At 46.2% G+C, this 23,918-nt stretch overlaps 1 protein-coding gene across 2 annotated transcripts in view; it reads left to right on the top strand.

Moving 5' to 3' along the window:
- Positions 1-22,684, top strand: part of SHISA9 (shisa family member 9) — a 285,510-nt gene extending 262,826 nt beyond the window's left edge. Inside the window, exons 4-5 of one of the 2 annotated variants that reach the window (XM_025855644.2) lie at positions 942-989; positions 18,719-22,684. In XM_025855644.2, coding sequence (XP_025711429.2) covers positions 942-989; positions 18,719-19,098 — 428 coding nt within the window. In that variant the 3' untranslated portion in view covers positions 19,099-22,684. The remainder of the gene's footprint in view (positions 1-941; positions 990-18,718) is intronic. The other variant, XM_073899486.1, reaches the window with a different exon arrangement.
- The last annotated feature ends 1,234 nt before the right edge of the window (positions 22,685-23,918 follow it).

The following is a 23,918-nucleotide window of genomic DNA, read 5'->3' as shown; positions in this document are numbered from 1 at the left end:
GATTGGCTAGGCCTCCAGCCAATGGGCAGAGGCTACTGCACGGACACGTGGGTGGGTTTGCCCCGCTTTGAGTAAAACCCAATCTTCCGGAGAAGGCCTATCAAAGACAGTGGTAGATAGGGTGCAGACATCGCCCTTCTTATGGTCTTTGACTTTATGGAAAGGACCACCAGTGGGATCTGCTAATAATGTGTGATCCCCCAGGGCTCATTCAGTACGCCTGAAATGAAATTCAACTTGGAGAAACTGATCTATAAACAATATGCCGAGCATTATGGGATTCTCAGATAACAAGCTTGATCCCTTTAGCATTTAAGGGAATTTCCCTCCCTCAGGAAAAGTGACTCCATGGAGAAACTTGAATTCATTCATTCATTCAACAGTATTTCAGCCCCTACCCCTTGGGGACCTGCCACCCAGCATATAAAGTTGCAGTTCGCAGAGCCTGGCCCGAACCTTGGATTTGGGGCTAACAATGCTCTCCCACCAACTCTTTTCGGGAGAGCGATTGCACTAAAACAGGATCAAAATGTATCTCTTGTCAACAGAGTGTTGTCATTGGCCAAAGTGACCTCATGCAACTCAAATTTTCCTTTCTTTCTTAGAGGGTTGAAATTCAGAGCCAGATTCACTGCCTAAGAAATCTCTCTCTCTCCCTAATATAACTGAAAACATCTAGGCCTTTTTCAGGGGACTTCTTCTGACCCTCTGTTGGGCGTTATCCTGATACCGCTGCATGGCTTTGCAGAAGGAGGTGCGCGTGCGCGTGCAGAATCACATTTGCACATTTGGTCTCTCGCCCAACTCCCGGGGCCCCTGAGGGCTGCCCGCCTCGTGGAGGCTGCAGCTGGGGCTGCCAGCAGCAGCACCTGGGGGTGAGGACGCAGCGGACATGGGAAGCCGGCCAGCAGATCAGCATCTCTCCATTGTTATTTTTTTAGGAAGTTCTGATGGTGACTGGGCAGTGGCGACACTTAAGTCACCAAAAGGTACTGTATGGCTTTTTCCAGCTCTTTTGTCCAGGTGTTGTCAGATTTGACACCAATCAGTGGAGACACAAAGAGTCCTGGTGTCTGTGTGTGACGCGGTGCCACACGTGTGTCCCCGTTGGGTGGCCCTGAAAGTCCGTCCAAGTTCCAGCGTGTAGGTGTTTGTGTGTGTGTGTGTGTGTGTGTGTGTGTGTGTGTGTGTGTGTGTGTGTGTGGCGTATCAGTGCTCTGGGTTGTTGTTGAAGAATGTGCTACCCCTCACTTCTCAATATTCACTGCCTGAAGGAAGATGTCACTATCAAACACCATCCCAGGTAAGACATCCAGGAAATGTTGGTTTTTCTCAGAAAGTGGTGCAAACAGAACAGCCCCAAGGTAAATGAATGCAGGAGAGAAAACACAACTTCTGAGGGAGAGAGAAACAGAGTCAGGTTATTGGCTCAGGGTCTCGTGAACGATTAGCCTTGACGCTATTTTTGGCTTTCCCCAGGCGGTATGGTGAGCATCAGATGCTAAGGAGGCTGGTCAGGTAGAGTCTGTGAATTAACCAGCTGTTTGACTGGACCAGGGGGTATAGCTAGAAACTTTTCACTCCCTACCGTGTGCCAGACAGAGTGCTGGACCTTTATATCATGTTGTCACTAAAAGCTCCAATGACTCAGCTGCGCAGGCCATGCCCTTCCCCTTTTAGAGATGAGGACTTGGGTGTCTGGGCGAGGGTGTCTTGCTAATGTCCAGCTGGGGTGCAGTTTGGACACTCGTCTGTCTGACTCAAGGCCTAGGTTATTTCCCACTGGGGTGTCGTGATGGAAGCAGCTCTTTCTAGAACAGACAGGAAACTCGGTTTTCTTCCACCTTCACCCCGTTTCCTCTATTGGATTTGGTGGTGGGGAGAATGCCACTGACCCAAGGCCATGGTGGCAGAACTCTTTTGTGACCTTGAACTGGGGAAATTAGAAGGTCTCACAGGGCTCTAGGCAGTATACTGGGAGGACGGTTTCTTTTTTTTTTTTTCCCTCCACTTTTATTTTATTTTATATATTTTTAATTTTTTATTGTTATGTTAATCACCATACATGACATCATTAGTTCTTGATGTAGTGTTCCATGATTCCTTGTTTGTGCATAATACCCAGTGCTCCACGCAGAACGTGCCCTCTTTAATACCCATCACCAGGCTAACCCATCCCCCTACCCCCGTCCCCTCTAGAACCTCAGTTTGTTTCTCAGAGTCCATCGTCTCTCATGGTTTGTCTCCCTGGGAGGACCGTTTCTACATTCTCAAAAGTTGATTTCCAAATGGAGACGGGATTGGAGGTGGGCGGGCCGCCTGGAGGGGCCCCCCCCCCCGGGAGGCTCCTGCGGTCACCCAGGTGGGCCGTGACCTGAGCTGTGGTGGGTAGAAGATGAGGAGAAGACAATGAGGTGGAAGGACAAGTAAGAAAGAGATGGTAGAAGGTAGTGAGTGAGTGCCTGTGAGCGGGTAGGAGGGGACAGTGTGCCCTCGGTGGTTCTTATATTTCGGCCACTTGGGCAGCATCAGCCTTCCCTGGAGGGCTGTTAAAACCCAGATTTTGGGCCCTGTCCCAGAGCTTCTGATTCCCCGTGCATTGGGTGGGCACCTGAGGGGCTGCAATGCTAACAGATTCCATTGCGATGCTGCTGGTCTGGGGACCACACTCTGAAGACCACTGCACTAGGGAAATCTTGCTGGGAAGCTGATACCCTCTGATTAAGTCTCTAGGGTTCTTTCTGGGGGCTGAGGTTTCTGAAGAGGGGATGACCAGGTCCCAGAGGCTCAGAAACAACCTGAGCTCTGACGGGGGCACGGGAGGGAAGGGGGGCTCATTGTACTCCCGCATCCAGAGAGAGAGCTGTAGACCCACGTGTCTGCAGAGGATCCCTTGACTACCCCGTTGTTGCCTTGAGAGAGGCAGATTTTTGGGTCTTGCATTAGATAATAACTGTTCACATGTCAACATCCATTTTTAGAAATGCAAACAATTTGGAACATGACAGACCTACTAATTTGAGACATAAACTTTTTTTTCTCTTCCCTGTGAAAAACAAAGCCATTATGATGCCCGTGACAGCATTTGGAGGCAGTCAGCACCCCTGTCCTTATATCGGCTTGTTGTTGTCTGATGCATTTAGAAAATATTTCGAGACAGGTCAAAAGCAAGGGCTTGGAAGCTGTCTTTCTACCCAAACTGGGCTAATTTCACCTATCCTGTTAAATGCATCTTTATTTATCCAGCCTTGTCTGGGGAGGAACAGAGGGGTCCCAGGGATGGCCAGACCCAAGTTCCTCTGGGGTCCCTGATCTTTCCCTAGTGTTCTCTACTCAACCTCCAGAGCTGGAGTCTACATGAGGCATGAGAACAAGGTTGGGACGTTTGGACGGCCCCTGCCTCCCACACCCTGCCACCTTGTTGAAAGGGGGACATATGCAGTCTGCGACGGGCTTAGCCTCAGCACACCTGGGTTCCAATCACCGTCTCCTTGTTGGGTACTCTTGTGACCCTCAGCAAGTCAGCCGACCCCTCTGAGCCTGTTTTCTGATCTACAAAATGGGGACAATAGTGTCGCCTCCTGCCTAGGTTGCTCTGAAGATGAGGTAGCTTGTACAACGCATGTCACAGTGCCTAGCATTCAGAAAGTGATAACCACATGAAGGCTATTACTGGTATCTTTAGAACTATTATCAGGTGAGCCCATGAAAGGATCTGGAAAATCTCGTGCTAACAAAAAGGTCAAACTCTAACACATCATTCCCCAAACACTTTTGATGTCTGATCTCTTTTCTCTTCAGGAAAACCAGTTCACATCTTAATATCCAGGGGCATGAATGTTGCTAGGAACCTGCTCTGGGAACATAGGGCAGGAGCGGAGGAGTAGGTGGAGGGGTGGATGCCACCTGGGGAGGTTGGAGAAGGAAGGGGTAGCTGCCAAGGAGAAATGGCAAGGTCTCTGAAGATGAAGGTTTCCTGTTTCCATCCGCATTGACTATAGCTCCCTTGGGAGATGAACCATGTCTGCCAGAGTGGGAAATGGCAAACATCACACCCTGGGGGCCACTATTCATTTTTCTCTGAGGTTTCCCATGCACGCCGCCCCCTAGTGGTCACTGCTGTTGCTCTGCCCATGCCCAGCCCTGGGAACAGCCCCCATCATTATTGAAAACCCTCCCAGGAAAGCATCACTACCTCGAGCCCAGTGGACGCTCCTAACCATGTCTTTTGAAATCTGGTCATTTTGCAAAAATGAATCTTTGAACCTGACATATCGCTAAGTCCAGTGCTACGCTGGAGCACTGAACTTGGGGGAAACTGCCAGCACAGGACTGTGATATAATCACTCTGGCTCAGATCAGAGGCACACCGTGTGCTCTTGCACGAGCCACTCATGTGCTCTGAACACCCATTTCTACCATTTCCAAAACAGTGGCCATGAAAATCCACGCTCCGTTGTGTTTGGGGGAGTAACTTTAGGAGACAATATAAGTAACATACTTTAATGATGACAGTGAAGAAAATACACTTTATTCAACCCTTCTGCTCTTCTGGATGAGGAAACCGAGTCCCCTGAGATAAACGAGGTTGCCCAGAGTCATACAGGAAAATTGTATCGGACCTGGAACCAGGACCCAGTCTTCAAAGAATGCCTTACAGACTGGACTCAGAGTCACTGGACATGCTTGTTATAAATGAAAATCCTGGGCCCACATACTGCAGAAAAACTGGGACCACTGGATGTGGGGCCTCAACATTTTTTAGTTTTTCATTTTTAAATTTCATTTTCCATTTTTTGACTCTCCTACCTTGGATAATTCTCTATACACTAAAGTTTGGACCTACCTTTTTCAAGACCCAATCCCTAGACATGATTTGTCCTAGAACACCAATTTCACATGCCAGCATTCTTCCAACATGAGTATTTTTGCTGTTTGCTGAAATATAACTATTTTCTTAGTTGGGGTTTGAGCTGGAGCCATAGCTGGAAAGTAGGAACATTGGAGGTGACAGTCTTAGATTCGGTGTCCCGCCCTGACAGTTATCAGCTGTGGCAGAGAAATTTGGCAGCCAAATTACTCAGTATCTCTGGGCCTTAATTCCTATTGTCACACAGAAGAGATGGTTTTGCCTTGTCACCTAGGTTTAAGATGGTTTGAATGAGACAATGTTAGTGAAATGGTTAAGAGCGTCTCATACATGGTAGGTACTCAGCAAATATTAGTTCTTTTTTCTAAGAAAATTTATGTAGCTCAGTAATAAATGTTCATCCATTTGATGCTACAGAAGGCACAAGGCAGGAGACAATGTCTAATCTGGGTGGCAGTTCTGTTGGGAGTGCACACATCTTGGATAAGAACCCACCTAAAGGCAACCTTAAAACATTACTTCATGAAATTCAGCCTTTTTCAATGTTCTGATTTGGGTTATCAGTTTGCTGGTGAGCGGGAGGGTGCAGAGCAGGTGGAAGATCGGGAGGGTTTTTTTTTTGTTTTGTTTTGTTTTGTTTTTTAAATAAAAATCAAATCCCGCCAGCTCCTGAGTTTGGCCTCTTTTTAAAAGCATATAGTGAGCACTGGAGTTTTGATGAGCTTCTTTGGGAACCCATAGGGCATGGAGGAGATTGTTTGCTTGGCAGAAAATGCCATTGTGTAAGATTCAATAAACTTTTTGCTAGTTTGAACATATGTCCCTCTGATGCTAAGCCAGCTAGGTCTTTTTTTTTTTTTCCCAGATCTTCACTTCAAACTTCCCCAGCACCTTGGATGGTGCCCACAGCACATAGTAGACACTCAATATGGATTTTATTAATAAGTTATTGAATAAAGTTGGGTGTAGCATTTGAAGAGAATGCTGTAGTCTCTTCTGAAGAGGTACTGGGAAATAGAAAATTTAATCAAATGGAAGTCAAGAGACCTGTGTCCTGGATCCAGTGCTGCTTCTACCCAATTGGTGGTCCTTGAGTGCATAGCTTTAGTAGTCTCTCCTGTAGAATGGAAGGTTGGGGATCATTGATCTCTTTGACCCTTCTATCTCTATAACCAAAGATCCCAGGCTTTGCTCTGATTGGCTTGCCTAGTCATGCACCTACCTCTGAGCAAATTGTTATGGTGAGGGCAATGGAATGGGTTGCTTGTAGTCCCTGGGGAACAGCTGGGGGTGTGTGTGGGAGACTGGAGGTGTGTGTCATCCAAACCACATAGATTAAGAGTAGGAAACAGATGGATTCCCCACCTGAAAATAGGGGGCTATTCCTGGAGGTAGGGTGAGTAAATGATTGGTGTTTGCCAATCTTGCCACAAAAGTGCTGGGTAACAAATGGTTACAAATCTTGGAGTTTAACATCTATTTAGCAGCATTTACTGAGACCAGGTGTCTATGCTGATGTTGGAGCTTCTCCTAGTCTCGCTGAGTTGACATATATGTGGGAGTTGGCTGAATGCTGGCTGATCTGGGCTGGTTTTAGCTGGAATGACTCGGGTGATCTGGCTGTGCTCCATGTGTCTTTCATCCTCAGAGGGAGTAGAACAGACATCTCATGATGATGGCATTGGTGCAAAAGAGGAACCCCAAACCAGTAAGCACTTCTTCAAACTTCGGTTATGTCATGTCAGCTAACATTCATTAGTCACACGGATGAACTCAAAATCCAATGGTGGGGGAAAAAAGATCTTCCTCTTTTGGGGCGAGTTTCAAAGTCACATACAAAGAGCATGAATACAGGGAAAGGCAAATAATTGAGGTCATTTCATGCATGAATCTAACATAGGATCCCAAATCTCACAATTATCTGCTTTGAGATGGTCCTTTGCTATAGCAAATTGGAAGGAAGTACATAGGATTAAGGATAATTAACCCTAATTTGCTTCATTAAAAGAAAAACACCAGTTGTATAAAATCTCACCAGAGGGGAGGTCGATCAGAAGATAAACCACACAAGGAACCTCTGAAAAGAATGATCTCCATCTATGGAGCAGCAATGCAGGATGCGTGGAAGGGCAGGGAATGAATGCATGGTTTCCATCCAGAGCCCTTCTGTGTAGGGGGTTCTGTGGTCAGCCATGGCTGGGGCACGAGTCCGCCCATCTTTGTTCAGTAGCCTCTCAGAAAGAGGTGACTGCATAGCAGGGCTGCCCAAGGGAAGGGACAAAGGACCTGCAGGTTTCGAGGTCTGCTGGCAACAAGACATTCACAGAGGGCTCCCTGGAGTCACAACCAAGGGGCTCATGGCACAGCCTGAACAGCTTTGGTGCAAAGGCCAGGCACTGTTTCAGAATCCTCTCCAGTGAAGACAGTGGGAGCCCCCAGGTTAAGACAAAAAAGATCCAGGCTTCTGGACTCCCCTTGACAATTTTCTTAGAGAGATAGGATTTCAAGGAAGATGTGAAGCCCAGAGGAGAGAACTGGGAGCCCTGAGCTTCATTAGGACCTGGTTCAAATGTGACTTTCCCTACTTGTGTCTCTTCAGCAAGGCCCCGAACCAGGTGAAACAGGGCTAATTCACCATAAAGACAAATCTTCCCACCCCACCCCCCCAGCTCGCTCCTGTCTGAGAAGCTAGGTTTTTTTTCTGCCTTTCTTGTTTCTGCCTGCTGAGACAGTTTCAGGAACCTGCACAGCTTTAGAGAATGTATTTTAAAAGAAGAGAGAAATACCCGGGTATTTTTTTTTAACATGAACTGTCCCTCCTTTTACTTTTTAATTTAGCTTGTGAAGGAGGCAAAAAAAAAAAAAAAGGTAGAGACCCAGAAAATATTCCTGTATGTGTAAAAAGCAAATTCTGTCCTATGGAACCAAAGGCCCCACAAATGCAGCAGGTTGAGAGAAAGAAGTATATCTCTCTGTTACAGTTCCCAGAGGGAGTGGTATAAGTTGGTGGGGCAGCTTTACTCCAAACTGTCACTCAAGGACCCAGGCTCCTCCAACATTGTTTCTCTACCACCCTCTACAGGACTGTCCTCATCTGCATTGTTCTGGTTAGCTGCTATCATAGCCAATGGGAAGGGGGAAGAGAGAACGCTCAGAGCAAGCGATTTTCTTTTAAGCAAGTCAGGTGAAGTCAAAATTGGATGTGTCATTTTTGCTAACATACCATTGGCAAGAGATGAGCCACATGGCCAAAGTTAGCTCCCAAGAAGGCTGGGGAAATCTAGTTGGAGCTGGTGGCCCTGTGCCCAAGAGAAGAAGGTAGAGAGAGACTTGGGACTCGAGTGGCCATGTGTTATGTCTTCCCAGGTGGGAGTGTGCCGTGTGTAATGGTTTGTGCTTTTTCCTGCCTTCTCTCCTTGACTTCTGCACTGCACCCTGCAAAGGTGATCTTACTATCCTCATGTGATTTTCTTCTCCTTCCTAACAATGGCAGCAATAGCAGCTACCATCTGTCGAATACCAACTCTGAGGCAAGGACATTGGTACTGGACATGATTCTCTTCCGTACCCTTGACCCCCTGCCATCCAACCATTGTCGTTTGATTTTCAGTTTTATTGGTAGAACTTAGAGAGTTCCGGTAACTTGCTCCAGATCTCCAGCTTGTAAGTGGAAGAGCTGGGATCTGAGCTCAGATCCATCTACTCTCAGAGGTTAGGGTCTTTCTACCATATTGTAAAGAACTTAGAGTCAACAAAAATCAGGTGGGCATTCTTCCAGACATCGTTATATACTGTATGAACCTGATGCATGGCAGCCTTAAGCTCCTACCTACTATTCCTTCTTTCTTTCTCTCATTAATCTTTGTAATTCCTTGATCTTACTGCTGAAGCCTTGTCCTTTGAGACTCGGGGCTCTGCTATGGCTGTCAAGGGCCCAGTGTAGGATTCGAAACGAACACGTTGGCTCTTTGTCATTGCTGGAAATGATTGCTGCCCTCTGGGTGGTGGGGAGGAGATTGTAGAAGCACAGGGAAAAGAAATATTAGTTAATATCCCAAATGATCCCACTACAGTGTCATAGAGGGAATCAGTGTGCTGAGCCCCGGCAACCACATCTGCCTCATGGGCTTGGGGTGGGGTGGGGGCCGGCTACATGAGATCGTATGTGTCAAGCACCTGGAGAGTACCTGACCTGGAGTCTTCTCTCCGTTCTGTGAGAAGTGGATGGCTCTTTGTCCAGCCCAACTCTGGGACAGGTCGGTGCCTGGCCAGCCCTTCAATGTCAGTGCCCCTCAGAGATGCCAAGACCCATACACCTGGTAATGCAGCAGCCAGCCTGAATGCTGGAAGAGCCACAATCCGGCAGAGGGTGTCTCGGGTCACCCCCAGCTCCCTCCTCCTCACCTTAAGGGAGTAAAAGATAAACATAGTTTGGCTTAGGGGGGAATTTGGGGCTTTGTTAAACTTCTGGCTCTGACATTCTGACGTTTCCTCTTGAGAGTCTCATACTTACATGTGCACCCCAGTCCCTGATGTTTTGGAGAGGAGGAATCAAGAAAAGTGGTTTCTCTGTATAAGTCTCACTCTGCCCTCCATTTTCCTTAGTTTTGGGGGGATATTTTCTTGCAGATAAAACCTTGTTAAGGAAACAAGACTGTTCTTTTATAAGGCAGGCTCATGGTTAGAAAAATGGTGAATGTTGTAGCCACAAATTCACAAATTGTGAATTGGGCCTGGTATCCTGGGTTCAAATCCCAGCGCCATCGCTTGGACAAGTTGCCAAAGCTCTGTAGCTTCAGTTTCCCCATTTATAAAATGAGACTGAGAATGGCACCTACCTTGGTAGGATATTGAGAGTATTAAAGGGGTTAACAGGGGCACATGGGTGGTACACTCAGCTTAGTATCTGACTCTTGGTCTCGGCTCAGGTCATGATCTCAGGGTCTTGGAATTGAGCCCTGCGTTGGGCTCCACGCTCAGCAGGGAGTCTGCTTGGGATTCTCTCTCTCCCTTTCCCTCTGCCCCTCCCCATCTCTCTCTCTCTCAAATAAATAAATAAAACCTTTTTTAAAGAAAGGGTTAACAAATTCCCTAGCCAAGTATCTAGAACAGAGCCTGCATTTAATGAAGATGAGCTTTTACTCAGTACTCAGTTTACCATTGGGGGAGCTGGGAGGGAGAGCAGACTTGTGCTATATCCAGGCAGTCTCTAACCAGTCCCTGCCTCTTTCACCCAACTGCATCCTGCCTCCCTGAACTCACTGCTACAGAACAGTCATGCCCCTGCAAGGCTACGGCCAGGGATATGGAGCTGGGCAGCAGGCAGGTTCTCCTGCCCCAGAAATAAGGGAACTTAACCCCTGCTTTAGTCCTGCAATTCCTGTAAAGCACGGGGCACAGGTCACTCAGATGGACTATGTATTAGCATTCTCCAGAGAAACTGAACTGTGTATACACACACACACACACACACACACACACACACACACACACACACACACACACCCTATTATTTATATATATTCATATATATCACATACGAATAACAGGTCATATATACTATTGGTTTGGTTGAAGCAATTCCCCATAATAAATCTTCTTTCAGATATATGTGTGTATATGAATGTGATGAATATTCATATATATGAATAAGAGGATATCTATATATATGAAAGGAGATATATTATGGGGAATTGGTTCATGTCATTATGGAGGCTGAGAAGTCCCATGATCTATTGTCTGCAAGCTAGAAACTCAAGAAAGCTGGTGGTGTGATTCCAGTCCAAGTCTGAAAACTTGAGAGCCAGCGGAGCCAACGGGGTAAATCCCAGTCCAGGAGCAGAGGACCAATATCCCACCCAGGGGATGGGACAGCAGGTCCGCAGGAAGGGCACGGAGCCTCCCTTCCTCTAATTTTTGTGGTATTTTGTCCCTCAACAAATTAGATAATTCCCACCTACATGGGGGAGGGCAATTTACTGAGTATACCAGTTCAAATGCAACCTTTCACAGGCACACCCAGAAATAATATTTAAAGATTTTATTTATTTATTTGACAGAGAGAGAGAGAGAGAACACGCAGAGGGAGAAACAGCCTCCCCATTGAGCAGGGAGCCCAATGTGGGGCTCGATCCCAGGACTCTGGGATCATGACCTGAGCCGAAGGCAGATGCTTAACCGACTGAGCCACCCAGTGCCCTCCAGTAATATTTAATCTGGACACCCAGTGGACCCATTCTGGTTGACATAAAATTCACCATCACAGACCAGATGACCAGAACATGAAACATTCTGCCTGTTGCTCATATTTTAGAGACTGTCATTGGAATCTGAAATATTTCCAGTGCTTTCCTGCCTTCATCAAATGCATCGTTGTCCCCCTGCCGTGTGCCAGGCAGTGGGCAGATGTTGGGCATACAGTAGTGAGCAGAGCTGATACGGCCTCTGCCCTAATTGGAGCTTATATTCTAGTCAAGGGAGGCAGACAATACCCAAGTAACTAAAAAAGATAATCTCATAAAATGATATAGCCTAAGAATATAGTAAAATGGGGAGAAGTGATGAGAGCAATTGGGGGCGGGGAGGGCTCTCTTTTGACTGGCTCATCAAGAGGGATTTTCTGAGGGGCGGCTGGGTGGCTCAGTTGGTTAAGCGACTGCCTTCAGCTCAGGTCATGATCCTGGAGTCCCAGGATCGAGTCCCGCATCAGGTTCCCTGCTCAGCGGGGAGTCTGCTTCTCCCTCTGACCCTCTCCCCTCTCATGCGCTCTATCTCATTCTCTCTCTCAAATAAATAAATAAAATCTTAAAAAAAAAAAGAGGGATTTTCTGAGGAAGTGACCTTTGTTCAGAGAACCAAATGACAAGAAGAATCCAGATACGCAACCAAAAAGAAGAGCATTTTGGCAGAGAGAGCAGCAAGGATGCAATCCAGTGACTCTGACAGGGAAAAGGTTGGTGTGTTCAGGAGCAGAAAGGAATCCTGTGTGTACTGGGTTGCAGAGTATCCCTCCAAATCTCTATCCACTCAGAACCTCAGAATGTGACCCCACTGGGAAATAGGGTCTTTGCAGATGTAATGAGGGAAGGGGAGGTCATACTGGATTAAGGTGGGTCCCAATGCAATGACTGGGACCCTTAGAAGAAGAGGGAAATTTGGACACATAAGTCCATACAAAGAGGATAGCTGGGTGGGGTCAGAGGTTGAGACTGGAACGAGGCAAAAGGCAAGGAATGCCAAAGATTGCAGCAACTACCAGAAGCTTGAAGAGGCAAGGAAGGGTCTTCCCCAGAGCCCACAGAGGGAGCATGGCCCTGCTGACACTTTGATTTCAGACTTCTGGAATCTGTGAAAGAATAAATTTCTGTTGTTTCAAGCCACCCAGTTTGTGGTAATTTGTTATGACAGCCCTGGGAAACTAATACACTCTGTGATGGGTTCATAACAAATGGAAGAGCTGAGGGTGGACAAACAGCCAGAGATCGGGTCATGCAGACCTTGGGGCCGCTGCAGATAACTTGGATTTTATTCTTAAGTGTAGTGGAAAGATTTATCACTTGAGTTCAACACATTCTTAGACCAAAAACAGGGACAAATGAGGAATGGTGAAAGCTTAGGTTGGTCGGGGCATTGCTTACCAGGTTAGATTCATCACCTGAGACCCAAGAATATCACCAAGGGAGAATGAGATGTAGGAAGCCCTCCTTAAGATATCTTTGGCGCAAGGAAAGAAGGTAGGTGGGAGGCCACCTGCTGAGACCCTCAGATGTGCAGCTTGTTTTGAAAACTGGTTATTACCTTGACTCTCCCCCTTTCCACGGAAGTGGAGGCTCCATCCCACCCTGCACCTGGACAAGTGTCTGCTGCTAATTAGGGGAGAGACAGATGGAGCAAGGTACAGTTTAATTTTACAGCCGTGGTTCCTTCAAGGCAATTAGGCTCATTGGAAGGAAAGCACCTTTTTCATTCTTTCTCCCTCTTTTTAAATGAAGAAAAATCAAACTGGAGAGGCCCAATGTTGTTGAAAGGCTCCCACATCTGTTTCCTGGTTGGCTTGTCAGCCATCTGCCCACGAGGTGTTGGGGCTGATTAGGTTAATGCATTTATTAATGGGGCTTACAAGGCTGTTCAATGAATCTGTTATTTCTTTCACAAGAAGTGTTTTGATATACTGACAGGGACCACATTGCACAAAGCCCAGAGAGGCCAGGTAGGCTTTTCTTCCTCCTCCTCCGGATCCAAGGCAGAGGACACCAAAAACACTGGGAAGAGACTGTCACAAACATTGCATTTCCTGGGTTATGGGAACAGTTCATCCGCCACCATCCACATTCTTGTTATTGAAACCGTCTTGAAAATCACTCTTTGAGGAACAGTTTCGTGCCCCAGGCAAGAAATCTGTGCATGCTCTGTACTTCTCTAAAACACCTCAGAGTCTCGTTTAGGGAAGATGGTCAAATAAATAGCTGTGAATGATACAGTCTTGCCGACCAGGCTTCAGATGGTCTGCTGACCCCTTGCTTTCTTCAGTCTACCACACAGATGTCCTTTCTGTTTCTTGAAGCCTCCACAGTCCTTCCTGCCTCGGGGCTTTTGCAAATGCTGTTCTGTGTCATTTATATACTGCTGCATAACAAACTACCCCAAAGTGCAGTGGCTTAATGTAGCCACCATTTGTTGGACTCATGATTGTGGGTCAGCTGGCAGTTCTTCTGGGTCGGGCTGGATTAGCTGTTCTTGGCCAAGTTTACTCGGTATCTGGGGTCAGCTGGCTGGTCCATTGATGGCTGTATAGTCTAGGATGGCCTCACCCAGTATCCGGCAATTGGCAGCCTTGTGGTGAGCGTGGGCAACTGGCCTGCAGGTTTCTCAGCCTCCAGGAGGCTAACCCGGGCCTCCTCCTTCACATGGAGTCAGGAATCCAAGCGCCTGATAGCAGAAGCTATAGAACTTATAAAAGCCCAGGTTCGGGGCATGTGTGACATCACTTCTGCTACAATCTACTGGCCAAAGCCAGTCAGAAGGCCTGACCATATTCGAAGGGTAAGGAAAGATATTCCTCCACTTGATGGAAGGAAGTACTGTGGCCATTTTTGCTGTATACCATGTGTTCCCTCACCTGGAATCCTGCTTCTGTGACTTTTACCTCCAGATGGCAGCTAATGGCACATCCCCAAGGGTGCCTTCTCTCATTATCCCAAAAAGATCAAGTCCTCTTCTTAGGCCACTTCATAGGGCAAATGAGGCCAACACACATGGTAGGTAGAGGGAAGTGAAAGGGGAAGGAAGAAAGGAAAGAAGGATTGTTGGCTTGGATGAATGCCTCCTTTGTGCTTAGCAAGTTGCCTGGCACAGAGTGAGTGCTCAATAAATGTCTGTTGGATTTAATCCAGTTCTTTCATAAGCCAGGAGACAGACAAAATGTATGTATTGAATAGTTCCTGCGTTCCAGAATTGTGCTATGTAGCTTATATATCATACAATTTATTCCTCACAACAAACCTAAGAGTAGCTTGTGTTATCCCCATTTCACACCAAAGGAAAGAAAGCTGTAAGAGGTTAAGTGACATTCCTGAGATCTCAGAAACTCAGGTCTGGCTGATTCCAGAGCCCCCAGAGTTTTCTGCCCACCCTACTCTTGCCCCATATACCAAACACTTTCTATGATCGGGGGTCCCCAATGCCAAGCTCACTAAGGGACCAAGTCAGAGTTGGTTGTGGAGAGGGTTGTAGATTCTCCATGTGAGACCTCATGACTCCTCTTAATGGAGGCTTCTCCCCATCCCTGCACTGATTTGGCAAGAATTGAATGCCTCTGTGACTTCTTTTCTTTAGAACTTTTTGAGAAAACATCACCTATCTCAGCTGTTAGAACACCTACTTTGTAATCAGTTTTCTCAGTTTGTTAAGACAGAGGAAACCTTGAATATATCCTTTTCTCTGAGCATACCTTAGGTTAGTCAGTTTTCTGGAAAGAGGAACATGGGAATGAATGATTCTAGATCATGACTGGGGACATAATGAGGGTGAGTGAGACTTTTATAACAGACTCCCAGGCGGAACAGGAGAAGGGAGCTTCTACTCCTACAATTGCCCTGACATTCTATGTGTATTCATGATATTTTGCTCTTACATCCACTCACTGGGTATTTATTGAGTATCTACTATCTGCCAGGAAGTAGGCTGGACATTGTGTGCACAGTGATGGGCAGGAATCTGACCTGGCCTTGCCCTGTTGGAACAGCAGTGAGAGAGAGAGCCAGTAATGAATGAAGTGCATTAACATGTACAAAATGGCATCTATGATATGTGCCATGGAGAAGAGCCTATTATGGTGGGATGTGACCTTGTTCAAGGTCCTAGAGGGGAAGGTGGTGGGAGACGGCAGGAGAGAATAGGAGTGAAGTTGGAGGTCACTTACCTTTAGTTCTCCAGAAAAAGCTATGTGCTGGCATCTAGCCAGGCTTTGCTTGTGGTCTCCACTCTGGTTGCACATTAGAATCCCTTGGTTGGAGGAGTGCTTAAAAAGAAATCTATGTCTGAGGCAGACCTGCAGAGATTCTAATTGAATTGTTTGGGGGAGGGATCCAGGAATCTGAATGCTTTCGAAGCTCCGCCATGTGATTCCCAAGTACTGCCAGGATTGAGAGCCCCACAGATGGAAAGATAAGGTTCATGCCTTCAGAGCTCCCAACATCTGGTTCTCAGACCAGCTCAGAGATCTTAGTATAAATATTCACAAGACTGGATAGTCCTTCATAGCCCTTACCATATTTATACTCTTATGTAATCTTTGGGATTATTTGGTCACTATCTTTCCCCGCCTAATAGATGTGCACCTCATGAGGGCAGGGACCATGTCTGTTTCCGATTCCTTCTTATATTTCCACTGCCTAACACATGGCCCGTGCCTCTATGATGAATGACTGAATGAGCAAATGGCTTGAGGAGGTTTTGATAGATGAGGGACACGGTCAGTTTTGCATTTTAGAAAGTGCCTTTGGCTGCAGTGTAGAGAATGGACTGGGTGGAGGGAAGACTCGAAGCAGGGAGGAAATTTGGTGGCTGAAATGGAGCAACGGTCGAAATTGGGTGTGATGTGGAATAGATTAGAGAAACATTTGTAGGCATAGCTGGAGGGACTTTGTGATTTAGCAGTTGTGCTGGAGGGGAGAAGAGGGTGAGGCGGCGAATGCCACCATATTTCTGGCTTTAGTGACTGGAAAGCTGGTGTTGGCCTTTGAGAGATAAGGAAGGACCCGAAGGAGAACAGATCTTTTTAATGTTGATGGGTTCAGTCTTGGCCACCTGGAGTGGGAGATGCCAGTGCATCTGTCCTGGATGTAACTGGATTCGTGTTTCCCCCCTAAGTCCAAGAGGGAATATCAAGGCATCCTTCTGTTGAAATTTCATGGCATTGGAAACCTAGAACTTTCTTCTGGAAGGCAGAAGGATGGGGATCTAACCTTGACTTGAATTTAACTCATGTCACTTTTAGCAATGCATGGTATTTGGGGAATGTGTGCTCTTCGCATCTTTAGTAGCAGATTCCTTTTGACATTCAATATTTTCAGACAGCTCTAGAATTTATGGAAAAGGGGACTTTCTTTTGAAAGATCACATGAGCCAGGGCTATTTATGTTAACAGGGACAGAAACCCAACTTAACCGGTATTAAGCCTGGAAGGTTAATGTGTGGCTTCCTGGGATGTTGTGTTGAGGAGTCTGAGTGGAAGTCACACCTGCCAGGACAGAGCACTGTGATCAATGAGTGATGTCTGCCATGTACACAGAGGGGGCAAGTGGGGCATATTTTTGTGCCCTTGGTTCTGAAACTGAAGCTTTCCCTCTGTGGCCTTTGAAAAGCATCAAATAATGTCTGTTGGACTTAGGTTCTACCCTGGCTCAGCCACTATAGCTGTGGGTAACTTTTGTTAATCATTTCATATGCCTGAGCTTGACAGTTTCCTAATCTATCAAGCAGGGGTTAAAATCCCTATCCTTCCTACTTACTAGGGTTGTTGAAAGGATCAAATGGGAAAAGAAACATGGCACTATGATGCCTTCCATGAATGTACATATAGGATAAATTCACATGTGTAACAATGGGGGATGTTGGACGCATGGATGAAAAAGCAGCAAGTATTCCTCCTCTCCAAGAGGAGATGTAAGTTCAAAGGTTTACTGCTAAGAAATAAATTTTATTTTATCAATCTTACTTATTTTAAGTAATCTCCACACCCAGTGTGGGGCTCAGACTCATGACCCTAAGATCAAGAGTCGCATGCTGTACTGACTGAGCCAGCCAGGCGTCCCACTAAGAAATACAATTTAAAACTGTAGAGGACCTTATAATAAAAGAATCATAAGAAAATAAAAGTCTCATAAAATTATCAAATGAATACGTAGGGAAAGAAAGACTAAGGAAGGAAGGAGGGAGGGAAGGAAGGAAGGAAGGAATCAAGGAATCGTAGTGCTGGAGATGGTATGGTGAAATGGTATACAGATTGGTGTGACTCTTTTGTGGCGGAGTTGGAACTATGTATCAAGAACCTTGATAATGTTTATACCCTTTGGTCAAGTAATTCCACTTTAGGTGATTCATTTCCAGGCTGGCTAGTAAAGAGTTCAGGCTTTGTGGGCCCTTCGGTATCTAGAATATGTACCTGGATCCACCACCGCAGAACAGAATCAGTCACAGACTTTAGGTAAGCAAGTGGGTATGGCTGTGTCCTAGTAAAATTTTATTTACAAAAATATGTAGCATCCAGATTCAGTCCAGGGGCTATAGTTTGCTGTCGTCTGATGTAGATGAAGAAAACTACTTTTGTATTTTTGTGGTTATCCTAAATTTGTGGTTATCCTAAATTCAAAATTCTGAATACAAAAAGAGCTTTAGTCTTGAAGATTCTCTTTTCAGCTTTATTTATGTCAAAGCATACTGGCAAACTTAACTGTTCATTGATGGGAGGAGTGATTAATTTTAATAGTTCCACCCAATGAAATATTATGTAGGCATTAAAATGTTGTTTATTAGTGATTTATAACAACATGGAGAAATGCTTGATAGAATGTTATATGGAAATTAAACTGATTTATAATGAAATTACAATGATAGGGGCTCATATCTAAATACTTCACACACATCATATTATTTAACCCTTTGAACAACCCTATGGGAAAAATATATATATATTTTTTAATGTAACTACTCTCCCTATGCAGAAGCCAATCATAATAAAACCTAAGAAGCTTCTTAACTTTTATTAAGTAGCCAAAGCTACACTTCTAGGAGGTGGCAGAGTTGGGGTTTGAACACAGGTCTGCTCAACTGCTAAAAGCAACCAAAAACACTAATAGAAATCCCAAGTTGAACCCCATTTATTGAGAAAACCAGAAGCAAATACAGCTAAGTATTGCTATTGGCGGTCTTGAACGGTGGGTGACAAATACGAATATTTCTCAAGATGTTCAATATTTCTCCCTAACGAGGATGCATGATTTTAATAATGAAGAAACAACCCTGGGATTTTGTAAGAAAGCCAAGGATGTACAATGCTAGGTGCCTTATGGTGGAGAAGTGTGTACTTAGGGGGGAATCTAGAGTTTCCATTGGGGATGCCCTTACCTTCTTGGTCCTGATCTTGCTTGTGAAAAGAACTTGACTCTTTCCTTCTGTCCTCCTTCCTTCTATCTGTTCCAGATGGAGTTTCTAGTGTGTGTCTCGTTTGGACTGTTGGCCCACTTTGATGCTGTGCTCAGGTTGACTTGCCAATCCCTAACTGTCTCTCTCTTTCCTCTCTCTCCCTCTCTCTGCTCCCTCCTCCTCTTCTCCGTCCACCTTGGACAGCCGACAAGGTCAATGATGACTTCTCCTCCAAGCGACGGCACCTGGCCGAGCTGGCGGCCAAGGGGAACCTCCCTTTGCACCCGGTAAGAGTAGAGGATGAGCCGCGGGCCTTCAGCCCTGAGCATGGCCCTGCCAAGCAGAACGGACAGAAGTCCCGCACCAACAAGATGCCCCCACATCCCCTGGCCTACAACTCCACCACCAACTTCAAGGGCTGGGACCCCAACGAGCATTCCCTCCGGCGGCAGGCTTACGGTAACAAAGGCAAGCTTGGCGCAGCTGAGTCGGGCTCCAGCGACCCCTTGGGGACTCGCACCCAGCACTACCCACCCCCACAGCCATATTTCATCACCAACAGCAAAACAGAAGTGACTGTCTGAGCTTTCACTACAGGGAGCATCCTGGAGACCATACTCAACTGAGAGAGGCAAAAAATATCCCTGGCCCACACCCTCCCTGGCCTCCCTGACCCGCTCCCCTGCACCCTGCCTCCCCTTACCAACTGACGAAAAACCTGCTGGTGATGCGGAATCACGCTTTTCTTGGGTCATGCCTAACACGTGTCAGAGGACAGCTGAGCAAGACGGAAGCAGGGACGTTCAGCAATACAGCAAAGGGGAAACTGAGGCACGGCTCTTCCGACTTCAGGCCCGAGGTGGCCAACTCACACGCCCACACCGTGGGGCTAATTTTTTCTTTTCCTCCTGACTTAAAACTGAAATCCATGACGAAAAATTAAAAGTAGCACAACTTAGAGAAATCGTCCATTTGAGCACATTTGCCATTTACCACGTGCTGTTTCGGGGTGAAAGAGCCAGGTTGGGGTGGGGGGAGCCTAAGAGTGGACATGAGAGAAGAGTGTACGTAAGAAGAGGAGTCATTTGGGGAGGAAGCTGTGTGCATTATAAGTGTTTTCTAATCCCAAGAAGCAGTGACATGGACACACAATTTTGACAAGCGTGAGACGGTAGTTGGACCCCAACCATTCTATTTATAGTACTTTTCATATCGTCAATGTTGGAAGCAAAAAAAAAAAAAAACATACACACACACACACTCAAACTCACAAAAAATAGACCCTGAACCCACCGGCAGTGATGAGAAAGAAAGAGCATTTTAGAGAAGTCCGGTAAAGACCATGACCATGGACATGGGAAGGATAGTAGGCTTTTACGGCAGGGAGAGAGGATCCAGAGAGTGTTAAATAACTTTTTTTCTTTAAAAAAAAATGATCACAAGCCCACTACAAAACAGACAAAAACAGCAAATCCATTTTTGTCCAGAATCCTCAAGACTTAGGAAATGAACAATGACATCAGAACAACAACAACAACAGAAAATACTCACAGTTGAAAAGTCGACAGGAGGTGAGAAGGGGACCCCGCATTTCCCGCCTTGCCTCCGAGACAAGAAACAGACACGGAACCCAGTCCTCTATTACCCGTCTCTCCCTGACCCCCCTCAGCCCGTTGCCGCCGCCGCTGCCAAATTTCAACTGCTTTGGACTGAAAATGTCATAAGCGTGGGTGGTGCCTTCAATGTGTTACTGTTTAATGACAGTCTTGTTTCCCAAGTGCAACGTGTGTTCTCTTGGTCCCCCTCCCTCCTGTTTCCTGAAGTCAGAGATGTTCCTCTCCTCCCCCTTTGTTGGTGAGCCCGCCCATCACACATTCTGAGGGGGCTGCTACAATGTTAGGGGTACCTAAAGATGAAGACCTCCCTCCTTCCCACCCTGTCACTCCCAGTCCTACTGTTACCTGGCTCCCCAGACCTCTCAAGCATTTCTGGGTCTCGTAATTCCCACGGCCCTCCAAGCCACCTCCCCAGATACTTCCCCAGATTCATCTCCCACCCAGAATTCCCCATCGGAACCAATTCAGAGTGGTTCTCACAGCCAGTGGCCCTTGGGCATCCCGACGAAGACAGTTTCCCTGCTCCTCCTATTTATTTCGTGGAAGCCCAAAGAGGAGAGTGCGGAGAGAGAGGAGATTTTGATTTTAGGTGAGAGGCTTTCAACCAGTCCCTAACAGCCTTCGCCAATGCACGGGAATCTCTGAGAGACCCAGTGTTCTTCTGGTGTCAGAAGCTGCATGTGGCAGTCCAAGAAGATCCAGAGCATTCCCTGGGATGCCCAACTGCGGCGTTCTGCCTCAGCTGTCTCTCACCTCCAACGTCATGGAAGCCGGGAAATCAGGGGCTTATTCTCCTTTTCATTCCTGGCCCCTCTGGGGGACATTGACAATGCCTGTTATCCCTCTGGGCCTTAGTCTCCCATCTGAAACGAAGGGAATTGGGGTTAGATCAAGCAAAACCTCCGCCCATTTTTTAAAAATGCCCCTGTGCACAGAAGCCACTAATAGAAGATCCTCGTTTATAAGGTGGCTCTTCGCTGGACAAAGCAGGGCGGGTGGGGGGCCAGGGCGGAGATAGAGCGCCCACTTTCTCAGCCTCTCTGCTGGGATCCCAGCACTCCCCAGGGTGGGGTAAACACCGCCCAGCTTGGTCAGTGTTTCCGTGATGTTAAATTATCTCTGTACTGCAGCCCGCTTTTGGCATCTCTGTGTGTCACCATCAAAATATTTGTAGCTAAATCAATTCACTCTTAATACTTTGAACTTTTAAAAGGAAAACTTCTTTTCATCATTACAAATAGAAAAGCAGTATCAGTCAATCACCCTAAATAGAAAGTAAATGTAAAGATAAGGATGAAGGCAACAAAGCAGCAATTGTTCTAGCTAGATGCTGTTGCTCCTGAAGAGTCTGAACTTAGAGCCCTGCGTTTGCTGGATTGCACTTGCTCTCTCTCTCTCTCTCTCCCCCTCCCCCCCTCCTCCCCCCTCCCTCCCCCTTCCCTTCTGTCATTCCTCTCTCTCCCTTTTTCTTTATTAAAATGATTGGCAGATGTTAAAGAGCTGTTAAAGATATACCAGCACCCAGTGGAGACTTTGCACTCCAAGGGACTCCATCGGACTGACAAAATGAAAAGGAACCCACTCCCCTCTGTGACTCGGTGTTAACCAGTGCTATATCCACGTGCTACTACAAATCTTTTTGCATTTGCTAGTGATGCACAGCGCCTATTTCAGGAAATACTGGGTCTGCTTCTCCGTGAGGTTCCCTCCAGCTCCAAAGGTCTGTGAGTCTTACTTCCCTTTTAGCTCATCTTGCCCCTTGTCCTCAGTTCACTTCATCTGACCTTTTATGCCATCCCTGATGAAGGAGCTTTCTTGATCTCTGAATCTACAGAATTTTTTTCCCCCTCCGTATTCCTCCTCTTCTGAGTAAACTTCAACCAGTGAGTTTCGTTAGTTGGGGTGGGGAGGGCGGTTTGGGCAGGAAGGTCATGGAGTGGTCAGTATGATGAGGCAGGATGATGGCCTAGAACGTTCGTTTTCTGTCTCATTATCTTCCAGTTGGCTTTGCAAACTGGGACCATGATGGTAGGGATTGGACAGGGAGGGTGGTTGGAATACTGATGGATCTGTGGCTGCCACATATCGATAACAATCTTGTGGCTACAGTGAGGAGCTTAGAAGAGAGAAACCCGAACAAAGTAGAGAGGCAGTTCCTCCCCCTCCCGGGCCCTGGCACTAGCCTCTACTTCTTGCCTTTAGCTCTCCCCAACTTCCAACCCAATGGGACCAGAGTCTGATTTCCCTTCGCCCTCCCAGAGCATCTCAGCCTCCATCCGCCTTGGGCTCTGCCTGGCACCCCATCTCACTCCCCTCATCTCCCCGGTTTTCCGTGTAAATGGAGCATATTTTATGTGCGAATATTTTAGTAACCGTATGTTCTGCAAGTAAACCTGTGTTAATACTTGTCAACAATTGCAGAGTTTATGATACCAATAATACTTCCTACAATGAAGAAAAAAAAGACATTTGTTTGTTTTCTAAAAATGTTTATTTGTAAACATGTATTCACTATATTAATATGAATTTCTTACCTGGCAATAAAACTGATTATATGTGATGCTGTTGGGGTTGTCATGTATCTTTTGTCCAAAGTTCAGGAAACAAAACAACAATAACAACACGATGGAAGTAAAACCAATGAATCACCAAAGTGGTTAATTTATAACACTTTATTGTGCACACACAAAAAGACAGTTTGCCAACCGGGAGCACTCAACCGAAAATGTGGAATGAGACTCAGAGGTATATCGTTGTAAAAGCAGCTTAGGTCGCACACAGGCAGTGACTGTTGATTCTTCGAGGCGATGGGTTGCCATATGAGAATTTTCTTAAATGAAAGGGAACTGGTTAGTGGTGACCTCGTATCAGTTTGGGGGAACAATAAGTTTGGCTTGTGATTCTCAGAGGTGTCAGCAAGTGACCCAGGTCAAGTGAGCCTTGATTGTCTTGCAAAATAAGCTAAATTAATCTTTGCTTGTATGACTAAACTGGTTCTGTCTGCTCAGGGAATTCTCAAGGCTGGTCTCCGTTTGTGCTTGATTTTAACACTTCCTAGCGTCCCACATCTTAATCTGAGCTACCACCAGGGACCACCACTATCAGTACAGAGAGCTCAATCTTTAATACATACTCAGGATGCATGGGAAATTGTTATAGGTAAAGGACATTTTTACTTAATAGCAACCTATACAAATTTTCTAGGAGAAAATTTGTTTTTTGTTTGAAGCCTTTTTGGTAGGAGTCTGTGTCTCTTAGGTTCACTTCCTGCCTTTAAAAAAATAACGCCATTGCTAGGTCCCCTCTAAATTCATAACTAAATTTATCTGCACTGGTCAAGAATCTTGCTGAAATTTGCACTTTTGTTTTTATCAGTGCCTAGGGTTGTAAAAAAACACAAGAGATTGGATTCTTCCCCTATTTGTTAAATTTTATTTCCTGCCTGGCTTCTGTTCGCATTATTTCAGTTTGAAATTTTCAGGTAGAAACCTGCCTTAACATGATCTCATTGGAAAGGGGCTCTGAGATCTGAGAGGCGGAGGGGACCACAGTAGGGGGGTGGGAAGGGGAGACAGGAAAAGGAAACAGCCCATAGAGGAGGATACCTTCTCATGCCAGCTACCACTATGAGTGACTGGAATTTATGGCTGCATGGGGTGGGTGGGGAGGGTGTAGAACACATACTCAGGAATCATCCCAGCCAAATGCAGGTGGAGCTGGGCTTTTCACACACCAAATCCCATCAGACACCATTTGAGCATTGCTTTCAGGGACGGTTAATGATCAGA

This window comes from Callorhinus ursinus, unplaced genomic scaffold, assembly GCF_003265705.2.
Source record: "Callorhinus ursinus isolate GAN/ISIS: 27379988/994484 unplaced genomic scaffold, GSC_fseal_2.0 scaffold13, whole genome shotgun sequence".
NCBI lineage: Eukaryota > Metazoa > Chordata > Mammalia > Carnivora > Otariidae > Callorhinus > Callorhinus ursinus.
Note: the sequence above shows the minus strand (reverse complement) of the source record. Positions and strands in the feature narration are given on the sequence as shown.